This window comes from Somniosus microcephalus, chromosome 13, assembly GCF_052327205.1.
Source record: "Somniosus microcephalus isolate GS21.2 chromosome 13, FLI_Smic_1.0, whole genome shotgun sequence".
NCBI lineage: Eukaryota > Metazoa > Chordata > Chondrichthyes > Squaliformes > Somniosidae > Somniosus > Somniosus microcephalus.
The window spans coordinates 101,031,473-101,057,258 of record NC_140999.1 but is presented as its reverse complement, the minus strand read 5'-3'; the positions used below and the strand labels follow the sequence as shown (position 1 = coordinate 101,057,258).

General features: G+C 45.8%; 1 protein-coding gene across 1 annotated transcript in view; it reads left to right on the top strand.

Moving 5' to 3' along the window:
• The window catches only part of LOC147108498 (transcription factor AP-2-alpha-like), a 118,822-nt gene extending 93,635 nt beyond the window's left edge, over window positions 1-25,187 (top strand). The window contains exons 5-7 of the mRNA XM_086005146.1: window positions 5,205-5,323; window positions 6,328-6,469; window positions 21,587-25,187. Coding sequence (XP_085861272.1) covers window positions 5,205-5,323; window positions 6,328-6,469; window positions 21,587-21,878 — 553 coding nt within the window. The 3' untranslated portion in view covers window positions 21,879-25,187. The remainder of the gene's footprint in view (window positions 1-5,204; window positions 5,324-6,327; window positions 6,470-21,586) is intronic.
• The last annotated feature ends 599 nt before the right edge of the window (window positions 25,188-25,786 follow it).

The following is a 25,786-nucleotide window of genomic DNA, read 5'->3' as shown; positions in this document are numbered from 1 at the left end:
TATTCATCTTGATCACTTCTGGCCATTTGGAATGTGCGTCCACCGCAATTAGGAACATGGAGTCCATGAATGGACCAGCAAAGTCAATATGTACGCGTTGCCATGGGGCTGAAGGCCATTCCCATGGGTGTAGTGGTGTGATCGGAGGTGCATTTTGCACTTTTTGGCACCCAGCGCAGCTTTTCGTCAACTCCTCTATCTGTTGGTCAATACCCGGCCACCATACACAAGCCCTAGCAAGACTTTTCATCTTAACTCCCCCCAGCTGACCTTCATGCAGTTCTTTTAGAACTCTTTCCCTTAACTTGGGAGGAATAATCACTCTTGTCCCGTACATCAAAGTACCATGGCAGACGGACAGCTGGTCTCGCCTTGCCGAGAATGCCGGTAACAGAGGATCACCACGTGTTGGCCATCCTTTCACTGTCACCTCGTAGACTCTGGACAGTGTCGGGTCGTTCCTGGTTTCTCTTTCAATACTTGCATTGGTGACTGGTAAACACTCGATGATGGTCAAATGAAATAACTCAACAGGGTCAATTTTCGTCGTTTCTTCTTCTTCAGGTAGTGGCAGGCGCGACAGCCCATCAGCATTGCCATGCTGCTTCGTACCTTTTGAATTCTATTTGATATTGATGTGCCCCTAGGAAAAGGGACCATCTCTGGAGACGCTGTGCTGTCATCACTGAAACACCCTTCTTAGGGTTAAAAATGGATACCAACGGCTGATGGTCTGTCAGAAGTGTGAATTTTTGGCCCTGCAGGTAATGATTAAACTTCTTCACTCCCCATACAAGGCTGAGAGCCTCCCTATCGATCTGCGCATAGTTGCGCTCAGCGGAGGTCATTTGATCTGGATGCAAACACGACTGGCCTTTCCGTGCCATTTGGCAACTTGTGTGAGAGTACTGCCCCAATACCATATGGAGAAGCATCACAAGCCAACCGAATAGGCAGTGTCGGGTTGAAGTGAGCCAACACTTCCTCTGAGGTGATCAATTCTTTGCTTTTGCGAAATGCCTTCTTACAGTTTTCGCTCCATTCCCATGGTACCCCCTTCTGTAAAAGAGCGTTTAGCGGGTGCAGTACCGTGGATAGATTTGGTAGAAATTTATGGTAATAGTTAATCAATCCTAGAAACGACCTCAACTGAGAGACATTATCCGGAGCGGGAGCCTTTACAACTGCCTCTATCTTGTCAGGAGACTTATGAAGCCCCTCCCGGTCAATGACATGATCACAGTATGAGATCCGCTTCTGGAAGAACTCACATTTCTGCCGATTAACTCTAAGTTCATACTCTTTCAGTCTGTTGAGCACCAGTTCCAAGTTTGCGAGGTGTTCTTCATCACCATCACCTGTAATCAGAATATCATCCAGGTAACATTGTGTGCCTGGAATTCCCTGTAATACCTGCTCCATGGCCCTCTGCCAAATTGCTGGAGCCGATGCCACTCCAAAAACCAGCCTATTGTACCGGTACAACCCTCGATGCGTGTTGATCGTGAGGTATTGGCGTGACTCTTCTTCAACCTCCATCTGCAAGTACGCCTGCGCCAGGTCTATCTTGGTGAAGTGTTTCCCGCCAGACAACAAAGCAAAAATATCCTCAATCCGCGGAAGCGGATACTGCACCGTGTGAAGCACCGGATTAACGGTGATTTTAAAATCCACAGATGCGAACCTTCCCTGGTTCTCCTGGCTTGTTGCTCGAAGGACGTTTCATAATGGGAACAATGGGCGTAGCCCACTCACTCCAATCTGCCTTAGACAGTACACCTGAACGTCCTAGCGCTTCCAGTTCCGCTTCTGCAGTAGGTCGTATTGCATAGGGTACCGGTCTGGCTTTAAAAAATTTTGGGTGTGCATGTTCATCAATCTTGATGTTTGCCGTAATTCCTCTGTGTTCCCAGTCCCTGCTGGAACACCTCTTCAGCATCATCCAATATTCTGGACAATCGTTTAGGTTTGACATCTGTTTCCCCGGAACCTACCGTTAGTGTCTTCAAGGAGTGCCAGTCCATATTCATTTTCCTAATCCACTCCCATCCCAGTAGTGGTGGACCTCCTTCAGGTAGCACATATAAGTCCATTACTTGGCTTTCTTCGCCCTTGTGGACCACTTTTACCTCTATCTTTCCGATGGGGTACACTCTTTGCCCCGTGTATGTTTTCAATATAATCTCCGTATCCCGTAGGGGAATATGTTGGAAAAACCTTTTGTAATCTTTCTTATTCATGACCGTCAATGCCGATCCAGTGTCCAATTCCATCTTTACTTGGACTCCTGCTATCTGAAGGGTGACCCAAATTGTCTGGAGATCTGCATCCTTACCAACGTTGTGTACTCTTAAGCTACCCAGTTCATTACTGCTAGCATCTGAATCTGACTTCTGTTCAGTCGAACTGTTCTTTGTCACCTTGTGTACCTTTATGTATTTTCCTTGCGGTGACTTTTTGCTGCTGGTCTTCTTTCCTGACCGGCATACTTTAGCTATGTGGCCAAGCCTGCCACACGTTCTGCATTCTTGGTTTTTAAACCAACACTGGTTCTGATCGTGCGTTGTCTTTCCGCAACGATAACATTTTACAGTACTCAAACCCAATTTATTTGTACTGAGTTCCGGTGACCGTAACCGCATTACTGCCGTGCCTCTCACTGCAGCTTCGTGTGCTGCTGCCATAGTGACCGCTTTCTCAAGCGTCAGCTCATTCTCCTCGAGCAATCGCTTTTGTGTATCTTTTAATAAACCACACACAAATTTATCTCGTAGCGCCTCTGTCAGTCTCGTTCCGAATTGACAGTACTTTGCTAGCTTACGCAATTCCATTAAATATTCAGCATTGCTTTCATCCTTCAGCTGCCTTCTGCTGTAAAATTTAAATCGTTCCGCTAGCATCAGTGGCGTGGGGTTTAGGTGATTTTTCAGGACAGTAACAATCTCCTCGAACGTCTTATCCGCCGGTTCATCTGGTGATGCAAGGTGTTTCAATTGCCCGTATGTCTTCGCACCCATTAAGTTTAATAATGTTAGTGCTTTCTCTTCATCTGGGATTTTATTTGCTTTACAATAATTTTGTATGCGTTCTACATACATAGCCCAATCTTCGATGTCGCTATCAAAGGTATTAATGTTCCCATGTTTAGGCATCGTTGTAATTTAATTTATTTTTATTTTTATCCAAGATGGCGGCTTCCGCGCTCTTGTCTTTGTCCTCCGCCTACAAAATGGCGGTTTTCCCGCGCTTGGCGGTCTTCACCCTTCCCCCGACGCTGTCTCCGCTTCACCGCGGCTCTCGCGCCTTCAGTTGCCGCCAGACGCTGCACCTTTTTAGCCCGAATGCGGCCCGGCCCTTATCACCAGCCGCGATCGATGTCCCCGCGCTGCGCCTTTCGGCCCGAATGCGGCCCGGCCCTTATCTCCGGTCGCGATCGATCTCACCGCCCTTATTCCTCCGTCTTCCCTCCCCGTCTGTACAGCCAACGTGGCCGACTTTCTGGTCGCGTCGCTGCCCGGCTTACCCACTACCGAGGTAGAAAGAAGATAGCTGACAGCCGCTGATGGAGGCTTCGAGTTCAGGATGTCTTCTGCACTCTGGTTTCTCGATGTCTGCCGCGCGACATATCTTCCAGCAGGGTGATGAGGGTGGAAGCCTCTCTTCGACGTCCGTTCTGTGGACGAAGCCGCCGTGGATATAACTGCCGCAGGGTAAGAATCTGACTCGTCGCCACTGTAAAATCTGTGTGTTCTAGTTGTAATTAATAACACACAGACTACAAGATTAAAGTTCAACAGGTCTTTACTGGTTGGAGGTCAGGACTATATGAAATACAATCTTACTACACAGTGCTTATATACCGGTGGTCACCACCAGTATTACGTATACAGCAGCCAGAGAAAGTAGTACATCTCTTAAGGTGGAACAGGCTTCAGTTCTCTTAAGGTGGAACAGGTTACATACACTACAGCCCTACCCATCCCTCATTGTATGAGTTGCGGGAGCCCATAAAACCCTCCCGTCATCTAGGACTAATCACCTTATCGGCCGCTTTAAAGATGGTTATGGTCATGGAAGGAGCGTTCATGTCACGACCTGTCAGTTAATCAGCCTGTGAATCCTTCCACTATCTCACACTGTTCTCCAAGGGAAGAGAGCGAAGTAATAAAAATAACATCAATCGAATAAGGGGCTATAGTTTGGCCCTTTACGTGCGATAAATCTGCCTTCCCCTTAAACCGCTGCAGAAGTTCGGCTCCTGCAGCCATTTCCATGGGCTCCTGTTAAATGAGCCAGTCTGGGTTGGTGGTGGGGCAGTCAGGCAGGTGGAAGCCCCACCCTGGCACACACACATCGGAATAGTAGTGGGGTGGAGGAATCTAAGCACATCTCTCAACTGCCTTTCTCTTGTTCGCAACCTTGGTGTCATATTTGACCCTGAAATGACCACATATCTGAGGCATAACAAAGACCGCCTACTTCCACCTCCGTAACATCGCCCGTCTCCACCCTTGTCTCAGCTCATCCACTGCTGAAACCTTCATCCATGCCTTTGTTACCTCTAGACTTGACTATTCCAACGCACTCCTGGCTGGCCTCCCACATTCTATCCTACGCAAACTTGAGGTCATCCAAAACTCGGATGCCCGTGTCCTAACTCGCAACAAAACCCGTTCGCCCATCACCCCTGTGCTCGCTGACCTACATTGGCTCCCAGTTAAGCAGCGCCTCGATTTCAAAATTCTCGTCCTTGTTTTCAAATCCCTCCACGGCCTCGTGCCTTCCTGTCTCTCTAACCTCCTCCAGCCCCACAACCACCCCCCCCACCCCGAGATATCTGCGCTCCTCTAATTCTGCCCTCTTGAGCATCCCTGATTATAATCGCTCAACCATTGGTGGCCATGCCTCCTGTTGCCTGGGCCCTAAGCTCTGGAATTCCCTGCCTAAACCTCTCCGCCTCGCTACCTCTCTTTCCTCCTTTAAGACACTCCTTAAAACCTACCTCTTTGACCCAAGCTTTTGGTCATCTGCCCTAATTTCTCCTTATGTGGCTTGGTGTCAATTTTTTTGTCTTAAACTACTCCTGTGCAGCGCCTTGGGACGTTTTACTATGTTAAAGGTGCTATATAAATACAAGTTGTTGTTGTGATGCGCCGCTCATTTTTGTGCTTTAAAAGTAAACTTACAAATTGTTTTACCTGCAGGGCGAAGTCAAAAAATGGAGGAAGATCATTACGGGAGCGGCTCGACAAAATAGGGTTAAACCTTCCTGCCGGAAGACGGAAAGCTGCCAACGTGACCCTGCTGACTTCTCTAGTTGAAGGTACGTCAGTTTTCCATTTCACCCTAATTGGACTGGAAACACCTGGGGTAATCTCTGTGCCGTGTGGTAAGCACATTCACCGGGGCTTTCCTCGGGCATGAGGAGAACTATGCCAAGCAAAGTCCCGGCGATTGGTTATGAAGCGGCTTCTGATTGTGTTACACAGGGTGCATCGAGGAAAATTCCCGTGTTGCTTAGAACACTGAACGGGCATTCTGATTTAGAACAAATACAGTGACAGTGAACCTGTACCACTTACTGTCCCCAGACAGGTTCCATTTCCAACCCAAGAAATCCTCAGTGAAGATTCAAGCACATTTGCTAACACTCTAATGTTATAAATCAATGGGAGATGTCACCAAAAATGGAAAGTTTTGTACTCATCAGTCTGATTGTGACATGATCAACATTTTAAGAAAATATAGAATGAGAAAAGGACATGAAGCTTGCTCCTTGTACCCCATCATAGACGCTACCCCACCCATTTATAATCTCCTCCCACACACATGCCCCCTAACATAGATTCTACCCCACCCATTTATAATCTCCTCCCACACATGCCCCCTAACATAAGACTTCACCTTGTGGGGGATGTTATTTTGTATCCTCACACTCTTCCCTGGAGTACAGTGTGAGGCAGTGGGAGGATTCACAGGCTTTACCCCAGCCGATAAGGTGGTTAGTCCTGTACACCGGGAGGGTTTTATGGGTTCCCACACACGATACCCACACCCACCGGACACGAGTGTCCCGCTGGATATCAACCCAGAATTGCGAGCCAGAACTCACTGTGTCTGGAGTGGGGTTCGAACCCTGACTCTGAGACGGGGATACTGCCACTCGGCCAAAGGCTCGCTCCAGCACCAGAATGGGATGTGAATCATGTTTGAGGCCTGCAGAAGCTCTTCTGTTTGCCACACCCCCACCATCCATTATGGCCCATCGGGTGGGTGCGGACACTGCCAGCTTTGAGTTGCTAAATCCATGCGATGCCTTACCTTTAGGTGAAGCTGTGCACCTGGCCCGCGACTTCGGTTACGTGTGTGAGACGGAATTCCCCGCTAAAGCAGCTGCAGAGTACCTGACCCGACAACATATAGACCGCAGTGAGATCGGCAGCCGGAAGAACATGCTGCTTGCGGCAAAGTAAGTTTCACCTCCTGTTGGGATGGATCCTGATGCACAGCTAGGGTCTTGTGCAAGGCAGTGTTGGTGGGAAGAATTGGGGCATGGAGGGGGAGGGGAGAGAAATGAGAGAACGGAGATTGTCCTCGCCACTGATATCGAGCATCCCTCGGCTACTACACCATTAACTTTTTGTTTTGGCCGAGCTGTAGGCTTTATAAACAGACGCATAGAGTACAAAAGCAAGGAAGTTATGCTGAACATTTATAAATCGCTGGTTATGAATGATTTTGATGGAGTAAATGTTGCTCAGATTTCGCTAGATGTTCGAAAGATCGAACAAATTGGTTCGCAATTTTCCTTTTAGGGTTCAAATGTAAGTGTTGTTCTGAACAAAGACACAGGCAACAGATTTCGTGTACAAAGATTTATCTTTAATAAATGCTTAACAAACACCGTTCATTAAGTACAGTTCCAAAATATAAGACTCACAACTTATATTGATATTACCCTGATTTGGTCCGAGGTGCTCAATCTCTGTCCAAACCTCTACATAGGGTTTCTGTCCCCAGGTCCCTGCTGTCGAGTGTTGCTCCTAGGTCCTCGCTTCCTATCTGGGGTTTTTCCTCCTGACTTATACTATCCTATAATCTGTCCCATCTCTTTGGTTACACATTTGTTACTGTCCCTGCATCCTGATGATTAGTTTACCCTATTCCACATCCTGTCTCATCTCCTTGATTAGTTTACGTCTTACTTCATTTAACTGGCGTCTGTAGTGACCTCACTCGTGTCTGACGAGGTTACCTATGAGTCCTCTGTTTAGAACATTCCTGAACCTCTGCATTATTTTTCCATTATCCCTTACACATGGTGATTCCTTCACTTTATTTCAGTTTTCTTACATAGCTTCCATTTCCACAGTAAATAAGGAGAAACTGTTTCCAGTCAGTAAACAAATGACACAGATTTAAGATAATTGGCAAAAGAGCCAGAGGCGGACTTGAGAATTTTTAAATGTTACTATGTGATTAGTTGTTATGATCTGGAATGCACTGCCTGAAAGGATGGTGGAGGCAGATTCAGTAATAACTTTCAAAAGGGAATAAGATATATACTTGAAAAAGGAACATTTGCAGAGCCATGGGGAAAGAGCAGGGGAGTGGCCCAGGTGACCATTTCCCCCAAATGGCAAAATGTAAAAAGCATCAGAGCCACAAAGCGCCTTTGTCTTGGTGCTGGTGGTGTATAAGGAGTCGTGACCCATTGTGCTGGGATTTTACATGTGATGAGATGGGCAGTTGGTGCGATTATGTTGAACACTCGCTGTCTCCCTTGGCTCAGTCAGAAGGTTGTGGGTTCAAGCCCCACTCCAGAGACTTGAGCACATAATCCAAGCTGACACTCCCTTCTCCTCTTCTTCTTAGGCAGCCCCTCGGGAACCGAGGATGACTTGCTTCCACGTTAAAAATGAGTTTGCAGGTGACTGATAAGTCCAATGCGGGACATACAGTCTCTGTCACAGATGGGGCAGATGGTGGTTGAAGGGGCGGGTGTGTGGGGTGCTTGGCTTGATGTGCATACCTTGCGCTGCCTGCGCTTGCTCCTGGTGAAGAGACTCAAGATGTTCGGCGCCTTCCTGGATGCTTCTCCTCCACTTTGTGCGGTCTTGGGCCAGGGATTCCCAGGTGTCAGTGGGGCTGTTACACTTTTTCAAGGAGGCTTTGAGGGTGTCCTTGAAGCATTTCCTCTGCCCACCTGGGGCTCTCTTGCCAAGCCGGAGATCCGAGTAGAGCGCTTGCACTCCCAGTGCAGTACTGAAGGAATGCTTTCAGATGAGACGTTAAACCAACGCCCTGCCTGCTCCCTCAGGTGGATGAAAAGATCCCATGGCACTATTCAAAGAAAAGCAGCGGAGTTCTCCTGGTGTCCTGGCCACAATTTAATGCTCAACCAACACCTGGAGACAGATTATCTGGTAATTTATCTGGTTGCTGTTTGTGGAGCTTGCTGTGTGTAATTTGGCTGCCGCGTTTCCTACATCACAACAGTGACTACACTCCAGAAGTACTTCATTGGCTGTGAAGCACTTTGCAACATCCTGAGGTCGTAAAAGCAAGTTATTTATTGGACTGAGTTAGCCTTCTTACATGCTCTGTCTGAAATCTCTCCTTCCCCCCCCGAGCCTGCTCCCTGCAGTTGGACCCAAATGAATGTTAGAGAATCGGTCATTGTGCAGACAAGAGATTAAAAGCTGATTGCCTGGAGGCATTAACTTCCATTGATGTGTGAAGCACATTCCAAATTGTATGGGTTAAATAGCAGAAGATCTTTTCTCTATAAAGTGGACATGAGTTCATCCTAATGGGCGCCTTTCACTTAGTTCTATGACAAGTGAGTTGAACTATTTTTTTTTTCCTCACTCCGGCTGCCTGTGCAGTTTTGCAGTTTAATGGTGTGCGTGCACAGACCTGATTACAGCGACATTGCTGGCAACATCTTTAACAAATTAAAATTATTCCTGTCTCTTAATCTGGTTTAGTAATTCAATTATGTACAACCCTCTTCTTGGTCATGACCTATCGCATAGCCTTAAGTGTGTCTGTGTTGCCTATGGTTGCATGCGTGTACTCGCTTGTGTGTTTGTGTGTTCACGCTTATACGTGTTTGTGCGCGCTCGTGTGTGTGTGTGCTCCTGTTTGTATGTGTTTGTGCTGGAGAGCAAAGGATCTGATTTAGTAAGAATTCTATCAAAGACTATACCCGTGAGGACCGTGGCTTGGATTAGGTGGGCTAACCTTGACTTTGCGATTATTGTGAAACGGGGGATAGCGAAACGGTAGACCGTTTTGCATCTCTCCCCATTTTTGTTTTGATTGACTTCAGTGGAAAATGGGAAGAGATGTAGAACAGGCTGCCGATTTGCAGTCACCCATTCCACACGATCGCACAAAGTCACAATGACCCCGGTGCACTGATAAATCGAGCAGTAAGTAACGAGGTGCGGGGAGATCCTGGGGCTGACTTGTTGTGGGGGAAGTGCTGTCAGCTTGTTTCTGACAGATGGCTACAAAAATCGGAAGCGGAAACGTGGTCCCTTTTACTGAAATCTGTCTCCAGCTGGGGAAGTTCTCATAGAAATAGACGGTGGCTGGATTTGATTTTTAAATGGGCACACTGGCTGGATTCACCAAGCAGGAAAGAAAGCATGGGGAGAGTGAGAGTGAGGATGTCAGAGTACCAGGAATAGGTGGGAATAGGAAAGGATTCTTCCTCACAAGTGGAGCAGCATTAAAATGAGAGCCTCGCCAGGCCACTTCAAACTCGCCCCCACCAAATCCCAGCACAGTACTGGCCCTGCACAGCTCCCGTAGAGAGTTGGTTCAGCCTGATGCTGTGTACCTGTGGCACATTAACCCTTGTTTGCTAGCTCACTCTATGTTCCCATCAAACCTGCTGTAATTGGTTTTGTATGTTGGATCCTGCTTACAATGCCCGCGATCTGCTCAGTGATATTAACAACCAAAGCTTCCCTCATTCTCCGACTTGTGCAAGGACATTCATTTGATCCAAAAGAACATTTTGTTCCTCCAAACCATGCGGGGCAGGGCTGGTGTGAATGAGCAGAGATGAATCAGCCTGGGCGACGGGCTCTTTTTATCAGTCGATGTTTCATTAGACTCGTTTCGAGCAGTTCCAGAGGCAATGGGCAGTGTCTGGGGGAGGTGGGACCAGTACAAACCGGACGGTTTGCACCTGGGCAGGGCCAGGACCGATGTCCTAGGGGGAGTGTTTGCTAGTGCTCTGGGGGAGGGTTTGAACTAAAATGGCAGGGGGTTGGGAACCTGAGCAGGGAGACAGAGGAAAGGGAAACAAGAATAAAAGCAAAAGATAAGAAGGAGAAAAACAAAAGTGGCAGTCAGAGAAATCAACGGTTTAAATCAAACATGGCCACAGTAAATAATAGTTCTAAAAGGTCTAAGCGTTAAAAAAAACAAGCCTGAAGGCTTTGTGTCTTAATGCGAGGAGCATTCGTAATGAGGTGGATGAATTAGCTGCGCAAATAGAGGTAAATGAAGATGATTTGATTGGGATTACGGAAACATGGCTCCAGGGTGGCCAAGGCTGGGAATTCAACATCCAGGGGTATTCAATATTCAGGAAAGATAGGCAAAAAGGAAAAGGAGGTGGGGTAGCATTGCTGGTTAAAGAGGGGATTAACACAATTGTAAGGAAGGATATTAGCTCTGATGTGGAATCTGTATGGATAGAACTGAGAAATACCAAGGGGCAGAAAACGTTAGTGGGAGTGGTATATAGACCTCCAAACAGTAATGCGGTGGTTGGGGATGGCATTAAAAGGGAAATTAGAGAAGCGTGCAATAAGGGCACAGCAGTTATCATGGGTGACTTTAATCTACATATAGATTGGGCTAACCAAATTAGTAACAATACTGTGGAGGAGGAATTCCTGGAGTGTATACAGGATGGTTTCCTGGACCAATATGTCAAGGAACCAACTAGAGATCAGGCCAACTTAGACTGGGTATTATGTAATGAGAAAGGATTAATTAGCAATCTTGTGTGAGGCCCCTTAGGTCGGAGCGATCATAATATGATCGAATTCTTCATCAAGATGGAGAGTGAAGTAGTTGACTGAGACTAGGGTCCTGAATATTAATAAAGGAAACTATGATGGTATGAGGCGCGACTTGGGTAGGATTGATTGGGGAACATCACTCAAAGGGTTGACGGTGGATAGGCAATGGCAAACATTCAAAGACCGCATGGATGAACTACAGAATTTGTTCATCCCAGTCTGGCATAAAAATAAAACAAAAAAGGTGACTCAACCGTGGCTAACAAGGGAAATTAGGGATAGCATAGGATCCAAGGAGAGGACATATAAATTGGCCAGAAAAAGCAGTAAACCTGAGGATTGGGAGCAGTTTAGGATTCAACAAAGGAGGACAAAGGGTTTAATTAAGAAGCGGAAAATAGAGTATGAGAGTAAGCTTGCAGGGAACATAAAAACTGACTGTAAAAGCTTTTATAGATATGTGAAGAGAAAAAGATTGGTGAAGTCAAGCGTAGGTCCCTTGCAGTCAGAATCAGGGGAACTTATAATGGGGAACAAAGAAATGGCAGACCAATTTAATACATATTTTGGCTCTGTTTTCACAAAGGAGGACACAAATAACCTCCCAGAGATGTCGGGGAACATAGGGTCTGATGAAAGGGAGGAACTGAAAGAAATCAGTATTTGTAGGGAAATGGTGTTAGGGAAATTGACGGGATTGAAGGCCGATACATCCCCAGGGCCTGATAATCTACATCCTAGGGTACTTAAGGAAGTGGCCTTAGAAATAGTAGATGCATTGCTGATCATCTTCCAACATTCGATAGAATCTGGAACAGTACCCATGGATTGGAGGGTGGCTAATGTTACCCCACTGAGTGTGAGTCATCAAAGAGTGCTGAGAGTTTGGGTAAGTGTGAGAGTTCTTTAATTGTTATTTCTCTTTAAATCATTCTTGATAAGAGTACTTAAGCAGTTTAAGTAAAGGGGAAAAGTTAAATATTTGGGATTCTGTTGGTTTAAGAAGAGTAAAACAAGGTTACACTGCAGTAGGAGTAAATTGGCACAGCAGGCAGTGGAAACCAGTTTTCTAACCAATCAGCAGGGGTGACTCATTTGGCTGTAAACAAACAAACAGCATAAAAAGACCAGTCCTAGTGCGAGCAAGCAGTGAGTGTGAATCATCAAAGAGTGCTGTGAGTTTGGGTAAGTGTGAGTTAGGGTAAGTGGGGTGTTAGGTGCTCTTTTCAAACTTTAACTCTGTGGGTTGTAGTTAATAAGGCCTTTCTGGTGCAGTGACTGTTGGTAAACCATTTAACTGGTGTAACTAGAGGGATTGATTTAATTTAAATCCAATTAATTAACGGGGATGCTAGCATCTAAAATCGGGCAGAGGGTGTCCATAACTAACAATAAAAAATTTAATTAATTACATAGAATGGAGCAGGTGATGTGTTACTGTTGCGAGATGTGGGAGCCGGTGAACCCCATTGAGGCTCACGGTGATTACGTCTCTGACAAATGTCTGCTGCTACAGGAACTCCAGCTCCGTGTTGATGAGCTGCAGTCTCCGACACTGCGACACATCAGGGAGGGGGAGAAGTACCTGGACTCTGTATCAGGAGGTGGTCACAACTATGAAGTTAATTAATTCAGATGTAGCCCATGGTCAGGGACAGGACGGTGTGACTATGAGTGAGGCAGGTACAGGGATCCAGGAGGTAGAGCTGGAGAAGTCGCGGCCCTTGCTCTTGTCCAACAGGTTCGAGGTTCTTACTCCCTGTGGGGACAGGAGCAGGGACTGCAGGAAGGTTGAGCAACCTGGCCACAGCACCATGGAACGGGGGGCCATTCAAGAGGGGGGAGTAAATAGAAATGTTGTAGTGGTAGGGGATAGTATTATTAGGGGGATAGATAGAGTTCTCTGCAGCCGAGAGCGAGAGTCCCGAAGGCTGTGTTGCCTACCCGGTGCCAGGGTTAAGGACAGCTCCTCTGGGCTGGAAAGAAACTTGCAGTGGGAGGGGGTGGATCCAGTTGTCGTGGTTCTTGTTGGTACAAACGACGTAGATAGGACTAGGAAGCCGGTTCTGTTAAAGGAGTATGAGCAGCTAGGGGTCAAATTAAAAAATAGAACCTCAAGGGTAATAATCTCTGGATTATTACCTGAGCCACGAGTGAATTTGGCTGGGATAAATAAAATTAGAGAGTTAAATGCGTGGCTCAATGACTAGTGTGGGAGAAATGGGTTTTGCTTCCTGGGACACTGGCACCAGTACTGGGGCAGGAGGGAGCTGTTCCGTTGGGACGGGCTTCACTTGGCCAGTGCTGGGACTAGAGTCCTGGCGGATCATATAACTAGGGCTGTAGAGAGGGCTTTAAACTAACTAGTGGGGGGGAGGTTCCTAGAGAGCAAATAATAAAAATGACAACAGAGAAGGTCATAGACTTAGGTAGCAGTGGGGAAATTAATAACCAGAGCATGTCAGGAAGGGGCAGAAGGTATGGAGTAAAAGGTAAATTAATAAAAAGGGCAAAAGCAGGAACTAATTGTCACAAAACATATTTGAAAGTTCTCTATCTGAATGCACGTAGCATTCGTAACAAAATAGACGAGTTAATGGCACAAATAACTACATATGGGTATGATCTTGTGGCCATTACAGAAACATGGCTGCAGGGTGACAATGCCTGGGAATTAAACATACCAGGTTATTTAACGATCAGGAAAGACAGGCAGGAAGGAAGGGGAGGTGGGGTGGCTATGTTAATAAAGGAAGGAATCACTGTAATACAGAGAAATGATATTGGGTCAAAAGATCAGGATAATGAAACAGTTTGGGTGGAGGTAAGGAATAATAAGGGGAAAAAAACACTAGTGGCCATAGTCTATAGGCCTCCGAACAGTTGAAACTCTGTTGGACGGAGTATCAATCAGGAAATAGTTGAGGCTTGTAATAAGGGAACATCTATAATTATGGGGGGTTTTAACTATCATATTAATTGGACAAATCAAATTGGGCAGGGCTGCCTTGAGGATGAGTTCATTGAATGTATTAGGGATGGGTTTCTTGAGCAGTATGTAACTGAACCGACCAGGGGGCAAGCAACCTTAGATCTGGTCCTGTGTAACGAGACAGGATTAATTAAAAATGTCCTAGTAAAGGATCCCTTTGGAAAGAGTGACCATAACATGGTTGAATTCCATATTCAATTAGAGCGTGAGAAGGTTGGATCTCAAACAAGCGTGCTAAGCTTGAATAAAGGAGACTATGAAGGGATGAGAGCGGAATTGAGTAGAGTGGATTGGGAAAATAGATTAAAGGGTAAGACGATACATGATCAGTGGTGTACATTTAAGGAGTTATTTTACAACTTTCAAAAAAAATATATTCCACTGAGAAGAAAAGGGTGTAAAAGAAAAGACAGCCACCCGTGGCTAAGTAAAGAAATTAAGGATAGTATTCGACTAAAAACAAGGGCATATAAGGTAGCCAAATCTAGTGGGAGGATAGAGGATTGGGAAAACTTTAAAAGACAGCAAAAAATAACAAAAAGCTTAAGAAAGGGAAGATAGATTATGAAAGTAAATTAGCAAAAAATATAAAAACAGATAGTAAGAGTTTTTATAGTTATATAAAAAGAAAAAGGGTGGCTAAAGTAAATGTTGGTCCCTTAGAGGATGAGACCGGGAAATTAATGGTGGGAAATATGGAGATGGCAAAAACACTGAATATTTTGTATCAGTCTTTACAGTAGAGGGCACTAAGAATATCCCAACACTGGACAAACAGGGGGCTATAGGGGGGGAGGAGCTAAACACGATCAAAATCACTAAGGAAGTGGTACTCGGTAAAGTAATGGGACTCAAGGCGGATAAATCACCTGGACCTGATGGCTTACATCCTAGGGTCTTGAGGGAAGTGGCGGTAGGGAATGTGGATGCATTGGTAATAATTTTCCAAAACTCCCTGCACTCGGCAAATGTCCCGGCAGACTGGAAAACTGCTAATGTAACACCCTTATTTAAAAAGGGCAGTAGACAGAAGGCTGGAAACTATAGACCGGTTAGCCTAACATCTGTGGTAGGTAAAATTTTGGAGTCCATTATTAAGGAGACAGTAACAGGACATTTGGATAATCATAATTTAATAGGACAAAGTCAGCGTGGTTTTATGAAGGGGAAGTCGTTTTTGCCAAATTTGTTGGAGTTCTTTGAGGAAGTAACATATAGGGTGGATAAAGGGGAACCAGTGGATGTAGTGTATTTAGACTTCCAAAAGGTATTTGACAAGGTGCCACACAAGATTATTGCTTAAGATAAAAAATCACGGGATTGGGTGTAATATTGTGGCATGGATAGAGGATTGGCTATCTAACAGAAGGCAGAGAGTTGGGATAAATGGTACATTCTCAGACTGGCAATCAGTAACTAGTGGTGTTCCGCAGGGGTCAGTGCTGTGTCCCCAACTCTTTACAATCTATATTAACGATTTGGAGGAGGGGACCGAGTGTAACATATCAAAGTTTGCAGATGATACTAAGATGGGAGGGAAAGTAGTGAGTGAGGAGGACATAAAAAACCTGCAAGGGGACATAGACAGGCTAAGTAAGTGGGCAGAGATTTGGCAGATGGAATACAATACTGGAAAGTGTGAGGTTAAGCACTTTGGGAGGAAAAGTCGTAGAGCAAGTTATTATCTTAATGGCAAGAAACTGGAAAGTACTGAAGTACAAAGGGATCTGGGGGTCCTGGTGCACGAAACTCAAAATGTTAGTATGCAGGTGCAGCAAGTGATTAAGAAGGCCAATGGAATGTTGGCTTTCATTGCTAGGGGGATAGAATATAAAAATAGGGAGGTATTGCTTCAGTTGTACAAGGTATTGGTGAGACCGCACCTGGAATACTGCATACAGTTTTGGTGTCCATACTTAAGAAAATACATATTGCTCTCGAGTCAGTGCAAAGAAGATTCACTCGGTTAATCCCGGGGATGAGGGGATGGACATATGAGAGGTTGAGTAGATTGGGACTCTGCTCATTGGAGTTCAGAAGAATGAGAGGCGATATTGTTGAAACATATAAGATTGTGAAGGGGTTGGATCGGGTGGATGCGGGGAGGATGTTCCTGATGATGGGTGAAACTAGAACTAGGGGGCATAGTCTTAGAATAAGGGGCTGCTCTTTCAAAACTGAGATGAGGAGGAACTACTTCACTCAGAGGGTGGTAGGTCCATGGAATATGCTGCCCCAAAAAGCTGTAGAAGCTACATCATTACATAAATTTAAAACAGAAATAGACAGTTTCCTAGAAGTAAAGGGAATTAAGGGTTACGGGGTGCGGGCAGGAATTTGGACATGAGTCTAGGTTCGGATCAGACATGGCCCTGTGGGTAGCGGAGCGGGCCCAGAGGCCGTGTAGCCTGATCCTGCTCCTATTTCGTGTGTCTAATTCTGTTAGATTCAGGAGATGGTTCTGTGATAGTAGATTGGTGGTTAGGATCAGATCAGCCATGATCATATTGAATGGCGGAGCAGGCTCGAGGGGCCGATTGGCCTACTCCTGCTCCTATTTCTTATGTTCTTATTCAAAAAAGGTGGTAGAGAGAAAACGGGGAATGACTGACATCGGTAGTGGGGAAAATGCTAGAGTCCATTATAAAAGATGTAATAGCAGAGCACTTGGAAAACAGTGACGGGATCGGACAAAGTCAACATGGATTTACAAAAGGTAAATTGTGCTTGACTAATCCAGTGGAATTTTTTGAGGATGTAACTGGTAAAATAGATAAGGGAGAACTTGTGGATGTGGTGTATTTAGACTTTCAAAAGGCTTTCGATAAGGTCCCGCATAAGAGATTAGCATGTAAAGTTAAGGCACATGGGATTGGGGGCAAGGTATTGATTTGGATAGAGAACTGGTTGGCAGACAGAAAGCAAAGAGTTGGAATGAACGAGTCACTTTCCAAGTGGCAGGCAGTGACTAGTGGGGTACTGCAGGGATCGGTCCTTGGACCCCAGCTATTCACAATATATATTAATGATCTAAACGAGGGAACTAGATGTAATATCTCCAAGTTTGCAGATGACACAAAGCTGGGTGGGCGTGTGTGCTGTGAGGAGGATGCCGAGAAACTCCAGTATGATTTGGACAGGTTGGGTGATTGGGCAGAAGCATGGCAGATGCAATATGATGTGGATAAATGCAAGGTTATCCACTTTGGTGTCAAAAACAGGAAGGCAGATTATTATCTGAATGGCAATAGATTGGGAGAAGGGGAAGTGCAACGAGACCTGGGTGTCCTTGTGCACCAGTCGCTGAAGGTAAGCATGCAGGTGCAGCAGCCGGTTAAGAAGGCAAATGGTATGTTGGCCTTCGTCGCGAGAGTGTTTGAGTACAGGAACAAGGATGTCTTGCTGCAGTTGTACAGGGCCTTGGTGAGACCACACCTTGACTATTGTGTGCAGTTTTGGTCGCTTTATCTGAGGAAGGATGTTCTTGCCATGGAAGGAGTGCAGCGAAGATTCACCAGGCTGATATCTGGGATGGCGGGAATGACGTATGAGGAGAGATTGGGTCGATTGGGCTTATACTCGTTGGCGTTTAGAAGAATGAGAGGGGATCTCATTGAAACTTATAAAATTCTGACAGGACTGGACAGACGAGATGCAGGAAGGATGTTCCCGATGGCCAGGGAGTCCAGAACCAGGGGTCACAGTCTAAGGATAAGGGGTAAGCCATTTAGGACAGAGATGAGGAGGAATTTCTTCACCCAGAGAGTGGTGAACCTGTGGAATTCTCTACCACAGAAGGCAGTAGAGGCCAATTCATTAAATATATTCAAGAAGGAGTTGGATATATTTCTTAAGACTAAAGGGATCAAGGGATATGGGGAGAAAGCCGGGACAGGGTACTGAATTTGGATGATCAGCCATGATCTCATTGAATGGTGGAGCAGGCTCGAGGGGCCGAATGGCCTACTCCTGCTCCTATCTTGTATGTTTCTAATGAGCACAAAAGTCTGGTAACTCCACTGGCTCGACATTCCGATCGATGCTGCTCTCCTACCAACATGCACCCACTCCCCCTCTGCGTTGTCTTAATGTTGGCATTCAACAGGTTAATGCCTGTGTTAAAATGACACTGAGAGGAATGTGTTAAACTGTGAGAACAGCACCAGTCAACTCTTTTTGTATATAAGTGTTAATGGAGGTTATGGGATGGAGTTGTGCTGTTATTGATATTAATAATGAGCGCACTAAGCTGTTCATATGACCTACTTCTGCTAATTTAACATTTAACAAAGCTCCTACCCATCCTCGTTAAAAGAGTGGGCCGAGGAATTGAAATTGTGCTGGTACACCCGTTATCATGCAGCACGATCTCAGCCCATGTTTGATCATTTATTGTGACAGGCTTTTCTGGACAGTGTGTCCTCCTGATTCTGATGGTCTGGAACCCCGGTTTGGGTTTTCGTTGCCCCTCCTAATCTCTTCTTCTTTGACTCGGCATATTTTTTTCCGCTTGCATCTCTGAAGCACCTTGGAGTGTTTTACAGCATTAAAAACACTATATAGTTATTGCTGTGGGTGGGGCCCCTGGTTTGTTGGTCTGAGGCCTTGGTTTGATGAAAGAAAGACTTCCATTTATAAAATTGCATTTATAAAGCACCTTTGTGCCTTTCACGACCTCTGGACTTCCCAAAGCGCTTTACAGTCAATTCATTACATTTGACGTGTAGTCGCTATGTAATGTGGGAAATGTGGCAGCCAATTTGCGCACAGCAAGGTTCCAGAAACAGCAATGTGATAATGACCAGATAATCTGTTTTAGTGATGTTGGTTGAGGGATAAATATTGACCAGGACACCGGGGATAACTCCCCTGCTCCTCTTCGAAATAGTGCCATGGGATCGTTTCTGTCCATCTGAGAGGGCAGACGGGGACTTGGTTTAACTTCTCACTCGAAAGACAGCACCTCCAACAGTGCGGCACTCCCTCAGCACTGGCACTGGGAGTGTGAGCCCTGGTGCTCAAGTCTTAGTGAGGTTTGAACCCATGGCCTTCTGAGAGTGCTACCAACTGAGCCAAGCTGACACTCAAAATGCTACAGGGCAGCTTTTAATCTTCACCACCTGGCCAGTAACCTGCCAGGAGGCATCGCTTGCCTCTTTATAGAAATGAATGGAGCGGAAATTAGACGGGTTCTATAAAGGGAGGCGATGGGCTCCACCAGGTTATCAGCCAGTCAGTAAAGGTGAAAATTTACGCCTGTGTTAGTGTTTGGGTTCGTAATCATGAAGAAGGGCTGGGCTGACGAGACCATTGTTAGGATAGGTTTAACTTAAGAATTGCAAAGTTGAACTTAACCCACATGGTTTACAAAAAAAATGAATGCTTCCCCCCACTCCCAATTTATATACATTTTTACTGACAGTTGACTGCATCAGCTGGATGGCCTGGTGGCAGGCTGGAGTTTAGAGCTGTGGGTTTCATTGTTTAAACCAGGATATCCTGTGCTATCCATGTGGCCTTTAACCCTGGCTGGCATCACTGTGGTTTGGAAATTATAGGGTGTGTAATGACTCAGGATCATTTTCTAGACTTTCAACTAATCGGTGCTTGGTTCATTATTTCAAACATCTGTTCAAAAAACCACTGAGATTGTCAATGGTTCTTTATGTCCTTGAGTTAGGGTACAGGCACCGGGTCACAGACTGGTACCTATATAGAATGACACTGGGCTGAAAGACTGCAGTTATACCACTGGCTGTGTTGTTTCAACCCCATCACCATCTCTGCTGTAATCCATTAACTAAGCACAGCACACTGACTGAACATGTGATCTTCCTGGTCAGTAGAACTCCATAGCAAACCTGATTGTGCATTTCTCCATTCTGCTATCGGGAGAGGAGAGGAGAGGGGAGGGGAGGGGAGGAGAGGAATGGGCAGGAGTGGTCATTTCCTCACTGAAGTACATTTCCTCCCTTGTTGGCTGTGAGTGTGTTTTCACGAACATGAGTTTTAGAAGAAGGGGCCTGTGTTGAGTTTGCCATCTCGGTAAGAGGTGCACTTGACTTTGAAACACTGACACTTCAAATCACTGCTGTAACAAGCCTGGTTCCAGGCTGCTAGCTTACTGTTGGAGCTCTTTGAGGAGGTGCCAGATATGGTGGATGTGGTGTACATGGACTTTCAGAAATCCTTTGACAAGGTACCACACAGGAGACTATTGGAGAAGATTATGGGGTAAGGAAATGGGAGATTGGGGTTGGACTGAAAACTGGTTAGAATGGAAGAAACAGATTAGGAGTTAAGGGAAGGTTTTTTTTGAGTGGTCGGAAGTGGGTAGTGGTGTCCCACAGTGTTGTGATCTGTGACCATTTGCTGTTTGTTAATGATTTGGATATAGACCCAGAGGGAATAGTGTCCAAGTTTGCAGACAATATTAAGGTGGTAATTTTCACGTTCACCTCCTGGGTTCTAACAGGACTGAGCATCTGCCCAATGGGATTAAAAACTGGGTGAGTTCCACAATGGGCGAGAGATCAGCACTGCCAGATCATCGCCCAGGAGTCAAAGGCGAAAATCAACCCTTGAACTAGGAGGCACAGCAAATTAGGAAAGAGAAAAGCCAGCCAGGGTCTCTACTCTTGCCCACTATCCAGTGTGTGGACATTGGGCTTCGGGCTCGGTTGTGACACCTTCTATGGTGGAACAGCCCACTGACTTTCACTCTCTAGGTTCATGGCCACTTGGGCGAGGCAGTGCAGGCACCCATGGCGCGTATTCCAGCGAGAGGCAGCGTCTTTGGGAGCGGAGTGAGGACAAATAGGAAGAAAAAGTTCACAATTTATCAGCTGCATCATGCGTATTTGTTTCCTGATGATGTGCGCCCTCCTAAAGTTACAATACTTTATAGGAAAATGTAAGTGAGTTGTATAGTGGAGTTTGTTTTAATGCTGGCTGCCCTTTAGATTCGTGTGAATCCCTGGTCTAGTTCGTGCGGCACTGAGAATTTTCAGTATCAGAGAGATGATCTTGTAGAAAGATTGAGATGGTAAGCGGTTAAGCTGGAATATTACTTTAAACTGCAAGAGTTGGGCGGGGGAGAGTGGTTTAAACTGGCCAACAGTAAATTTAGGATTGGTATTTGGATGTTCTTCACGCATCGAAATCAATTCGTCGAATGGACTCCCAGATAGAGTAGCGGAGGTGAAAACCGTGGAATCATTTAAGGAACAATTGGATGCTGCAATGGGGCGGGGCAACTTTAGGCTGTCTCTGGGTGGTTTAACTAAGATGGGCAAAATGGCCACCCTCATCTCTAATTATCACAAGGAATAGTTGAGGCGAATGATGGTGGAGCTAGATGAGGGAGAAAAGATATGTTGATAAGGTGGTTGGAGGCTCGTGTCGAGCATAAACACTGGCATAGACCTGTTGGGCTGAATGGCCTGTTTCTATGCTGTAAGTTCTATATAATGCAATTATTGTGGGAAACCTGTTCCCGCTGCTTAATCATGCGTGACTGAACATCATTTTTCTGTTCTGTTTCCAGGCAAATCTTCAAGGAATTCACTGACATGCTGACCCAGGACCGATCTCCCTTGGGCAATACCCGCCCTGGTCCAATCTTGGAGCCCGGCATTCAGGGCTGCCTGACCCACTTCAGCCTCATCACACATGGCTTTGGAAGCCCAGCCATCTGCGCCGCCATGACCTCACTGCAGAATTACCTGAACGAAGCAGTGAAGACCCTGGACAAAATGTACATGACCACCGGCAGTGGCCAGAGCCCGCAGGACAACCCCAACAAAACCGCAGACAAAGACGAGAAACACAGAAAATGAGCCACCGGCCGTGACCTCGTGGACTTTACCCCTCCCCCCCCCCCCCCTTTTGCATCTGAGACAACCCGAACATCGTCAACTCCCAACAACGAAAAAAACAAAATGACACCCGACGGCAAGGTGCTGGCTCATACCTCTCGCGTATCGTGAATTGCAAGACTACAGATCTGCACTACTCCTCTCTGAGCAACCGATTTATTCATATATACCAAATATCAAACGCAACCGGCTCCTTCAAAGTGTAAACTCTTTGCCATCAGGTTTCCGAGTGAGACTCTGGGCTGGTGGTCACTTTTTCTGGTGTGAGAATTGCTGAAACAGTGCAGCCTCCTTTGCAGTGTTGGTGGTATCTAGAATATCACTATTTACCAGCTCATCAAAGGCTACAACCCCGTGCTGCATCCTATATTCCAGGCCCACTCCCTGACCCACAGAGTGATGGCACCAGGGTCCATGCCTACAACTGCTGGTGAGCTCCTGGTGTCAAACGTGCCATCCCGAGTTGGTGAGTGGGGCCTGAGTGTGCTTCTTTAAAGGAATAGAAGAAAAACAAACACTACAGCACCAGTAGCTTCATGAAACTACAGGGCCCTTTCACTTGTACTGTGAATGCTGGGATAGCTGGCTCCCAGCAGCACCTCCTTGCTGTCTCTCACTGGTTAACAAGAGTAGCAGAGGGATTCCCAGCTCTTCCAAGATCCCACGGCTGGGACAACATGATGGAGACCTCAAGGAAGATGGAAAGACGAGCCTGCCCGGGGGCCACTGGTTGAAAGACTGCAAATGGTTCCCAGGCCTTACAGTGAGTACCAATGATTGGAGACTCCCCTGTCCTTGGCCTGCTGGCATTGCTGGTCCAGCTTGGAAACCAGTGCACCGACACCTACATTTTGTTGAGTCACCACCATCTGAGATGGGATCCAGTTTTAGATGCTAACACAATGTAAGTGTTACCTAGCAATACTTTACAGTTAGGCCGAAGCTAGTACATAAAAACGTGCTGGAAAGGAGGCTGTGTGTTTCATGCTCTCGATTACCAATGCTTAACCTCGAATGACCTAGTGATCATCTGTGAGCTTGGAAGTAGATGATGCAGATTGAGCAGGTCAGACTTGTGTATTTTTGACAGGGGCCAGGATCGAACTGCTCTGATCCATGCAGGTACAAAAGGAGAGTTTTAGTCTTCAGTGCTTCCTCAGATCTTCTGCTCACTGCACAATGCAAAGGCCACTGGACTTGAACAATCCCTGTGGAGAACCTACTGCTGTGCTTTATTCAGGGACTCAAAACATTGTTTATTTTACATCTTAACTGCACATACAACCCATCACGAGGAGTTGGAGTGTGGACGTGATGAGGTTCCATCAACTCTGAGCATATTCCAGACTCTCGTTATTATCAAACTGGGATTCCAAACAGGCGTCTGTACAAACAAATGTTAATTCTCTTCGGTTCATTCCCATTTTAGAGACATTTTTGGCTGGCTAGGGAGAAGGCCCTGTTTGAAACAAGCCAACTCAATTGAATATTTGAAAAACATTTAGCAAAGTTCTGTTTGATTAGAAAGTTCCATCTGTGCCAGGTGTGTGAAATGCTCAAGTCTGCGGCCAGGATAGAGTGTCGAGTATTGGAGTGACGATGGTTCATTCGAACCCACATCACTGGGCTCTGCCGCTCGGATCATAAAGTGGGTTTGATCTTTTTAATTCACACTTATTCCACAAGTGAGTGCAGGCTAGGAAATGTAAAGAAAAATACTCCAACATATTTGAGCCTAGAAATTACTGATGAAAATATTGGCAGGCAAGACCCGTACTTGACAGGTTCATACGAGGCATTAACATGTTTTTAAAAAAAACCAAAAAAAAACTGGTCAACAGCTGGTTGTCGACTGAGGAATGTTACACAAACATATTTATTAAGTGTTTGTCTGCTAATGGTAACAGGAGTTTCTAGGCTTTCCTGCCATTTTATAGAGTGTTTCACTGATTTTCATTGAGTCCTCAAATTAACCTGCTGCTTCAATCTTAAATTGAACTATTAATCCTATGGATCCAAAATGATCTTAAAAAAAATCAACAGCACAGAGGCAGATGAGATGTTGCGGCTCAGAGTGCCCCTAATACACAGCTCGGGGGGAGGTGGAGAGGGGGCCGTGGTCAATTGCCCACTCACTTGTTCCCCTCTGCTGCTCCTTGTGTCTCTGGGCTTCAATTCACAGAGGGTGCAAAGAGAAAAAGAGAGAGAGGCCTTGAATTGGGGCTGGTACTGGATTGATGCTTAATGTGTTTGTCTGAAATTCCTCTCGGTTATTGTAGCTTACTCTAAAAGGACTAACACCTCTGGGCCGGGACAGCAGAGAGAGGAATGTCAGATGAGCACCTTAAACCTCCACATGGAAAGTCTCCTTCTTCGGCCAAATTTCAGGGACACGGTGACTATAATTTTTCTTTTAAGACTGATCAACTGGTCAGACCGACCCTAGGGCGGAAGAGCACCCGCGATCGTGGCCTGCGACCGGGGGTCGCAGGTCAGCCGCTGTCGCACCGGCACTGAACATGACAGCGACTGACCTGTGACCTTTTCACTGAAAGGCTGCATGTCACAACTCGGCCTTTCCCTCTCGCCTTGACCCTGCCGGTTAACCTGTCACGGTTCGGAGGCTTTGGCCAGTTACAAATCTACTTGAAAAGTGGTGTGCGTGGTCTACAGGCAACCAACGACTTGTTCCTCTCCAAACTGCGGGAAAGTTTCCTCCACAGGGTAAATAGGGTAATAAGGGAATCAGTGTTCTGCATGTACATATTTATTTATGTGTAATTTAATGGGTAATGTAAATATGGTGCAACCTGAAAACCTTTTTTAAAAATTTGTTTACCTCTTGTAAATAGGGTTTAGTCTTCCCGTTTTCTGATTTTTTTTTTAGAGAAGTATTTTCCTGGTAATGGGTAAGCTAGGATATAATTCCTTATTCATTCCTGCACAATTATAATGACAAGAAATGTAAAACAGGGTATTTAAATGTGTCGGAGGTGCAGAGTGCCTGGCAGTGAGTTGAAAACTGTGTTCTTCTTCAACACTCACCCAACTCTCTGGAAAAAGCAATAATTAATTATTCTCGGTGTGAGTCATACGGTATTTTCTTTTTGTAAATGAAGCGAGAGAGTTTTTAAAAAAAAAAAATCTCTTCCGTCTGTGAATTTTAAGCGAACGGATGTTTAGGTGCAGTTCCTGAAACGATTTGGATTCAGTGTCTTTCTGTCCTGTAATATAATGTCAGTTGAGAAAAAATAAAAAAGATATTCTGAATTTAATCCTGTCTGGTTTGTCCTTTAGGAATAAAGTGAAGCTGGGAATTGGGTTGATTTAAGGATTGAGCAGTTCAGCCGTCCAGACCATGGGGGCCCAGGTTGGATCACTGGGCCTGTGTTGAGTTAGCTGATCTCTGTTTGTTTAGGTGGGTAGTGAGGCGAGATGGATACTAAGGCCCAGAATTTTCTGGGGGTCAGCGGGCAGGATTGATGGCGGGTCGGGTGGGAAATCGGATTTTTTTTTTGTCAGCGAGTTGGGACCCCGCTGTCAACCCATCGCAGCGCGCCTTTCCCAATGTCGGGCCTGTCAGCGCTGAGCAGACCTGACCGGCAGGCAACCCAATTAAACCACGGCTGTCAACCTGAGGCAGGAGTTGAATGGCCATTGCTCTAGCTGATTACTTGACAGCTTCAAATGTACTGTAAAATTTCCCACCTGACAGATCATCACTTTTCTCAGCCACAAGCTGTTTCTCAGTTCATTTCCAGCACAGATTCTGCAGGCTTTCCACTTCCCACTTTCCATCCACTCATTGGAAAAAGCACTCTCACCATTGGCAGAATGCTTCTGTCATCTATTTCATCAACATGGGTGCC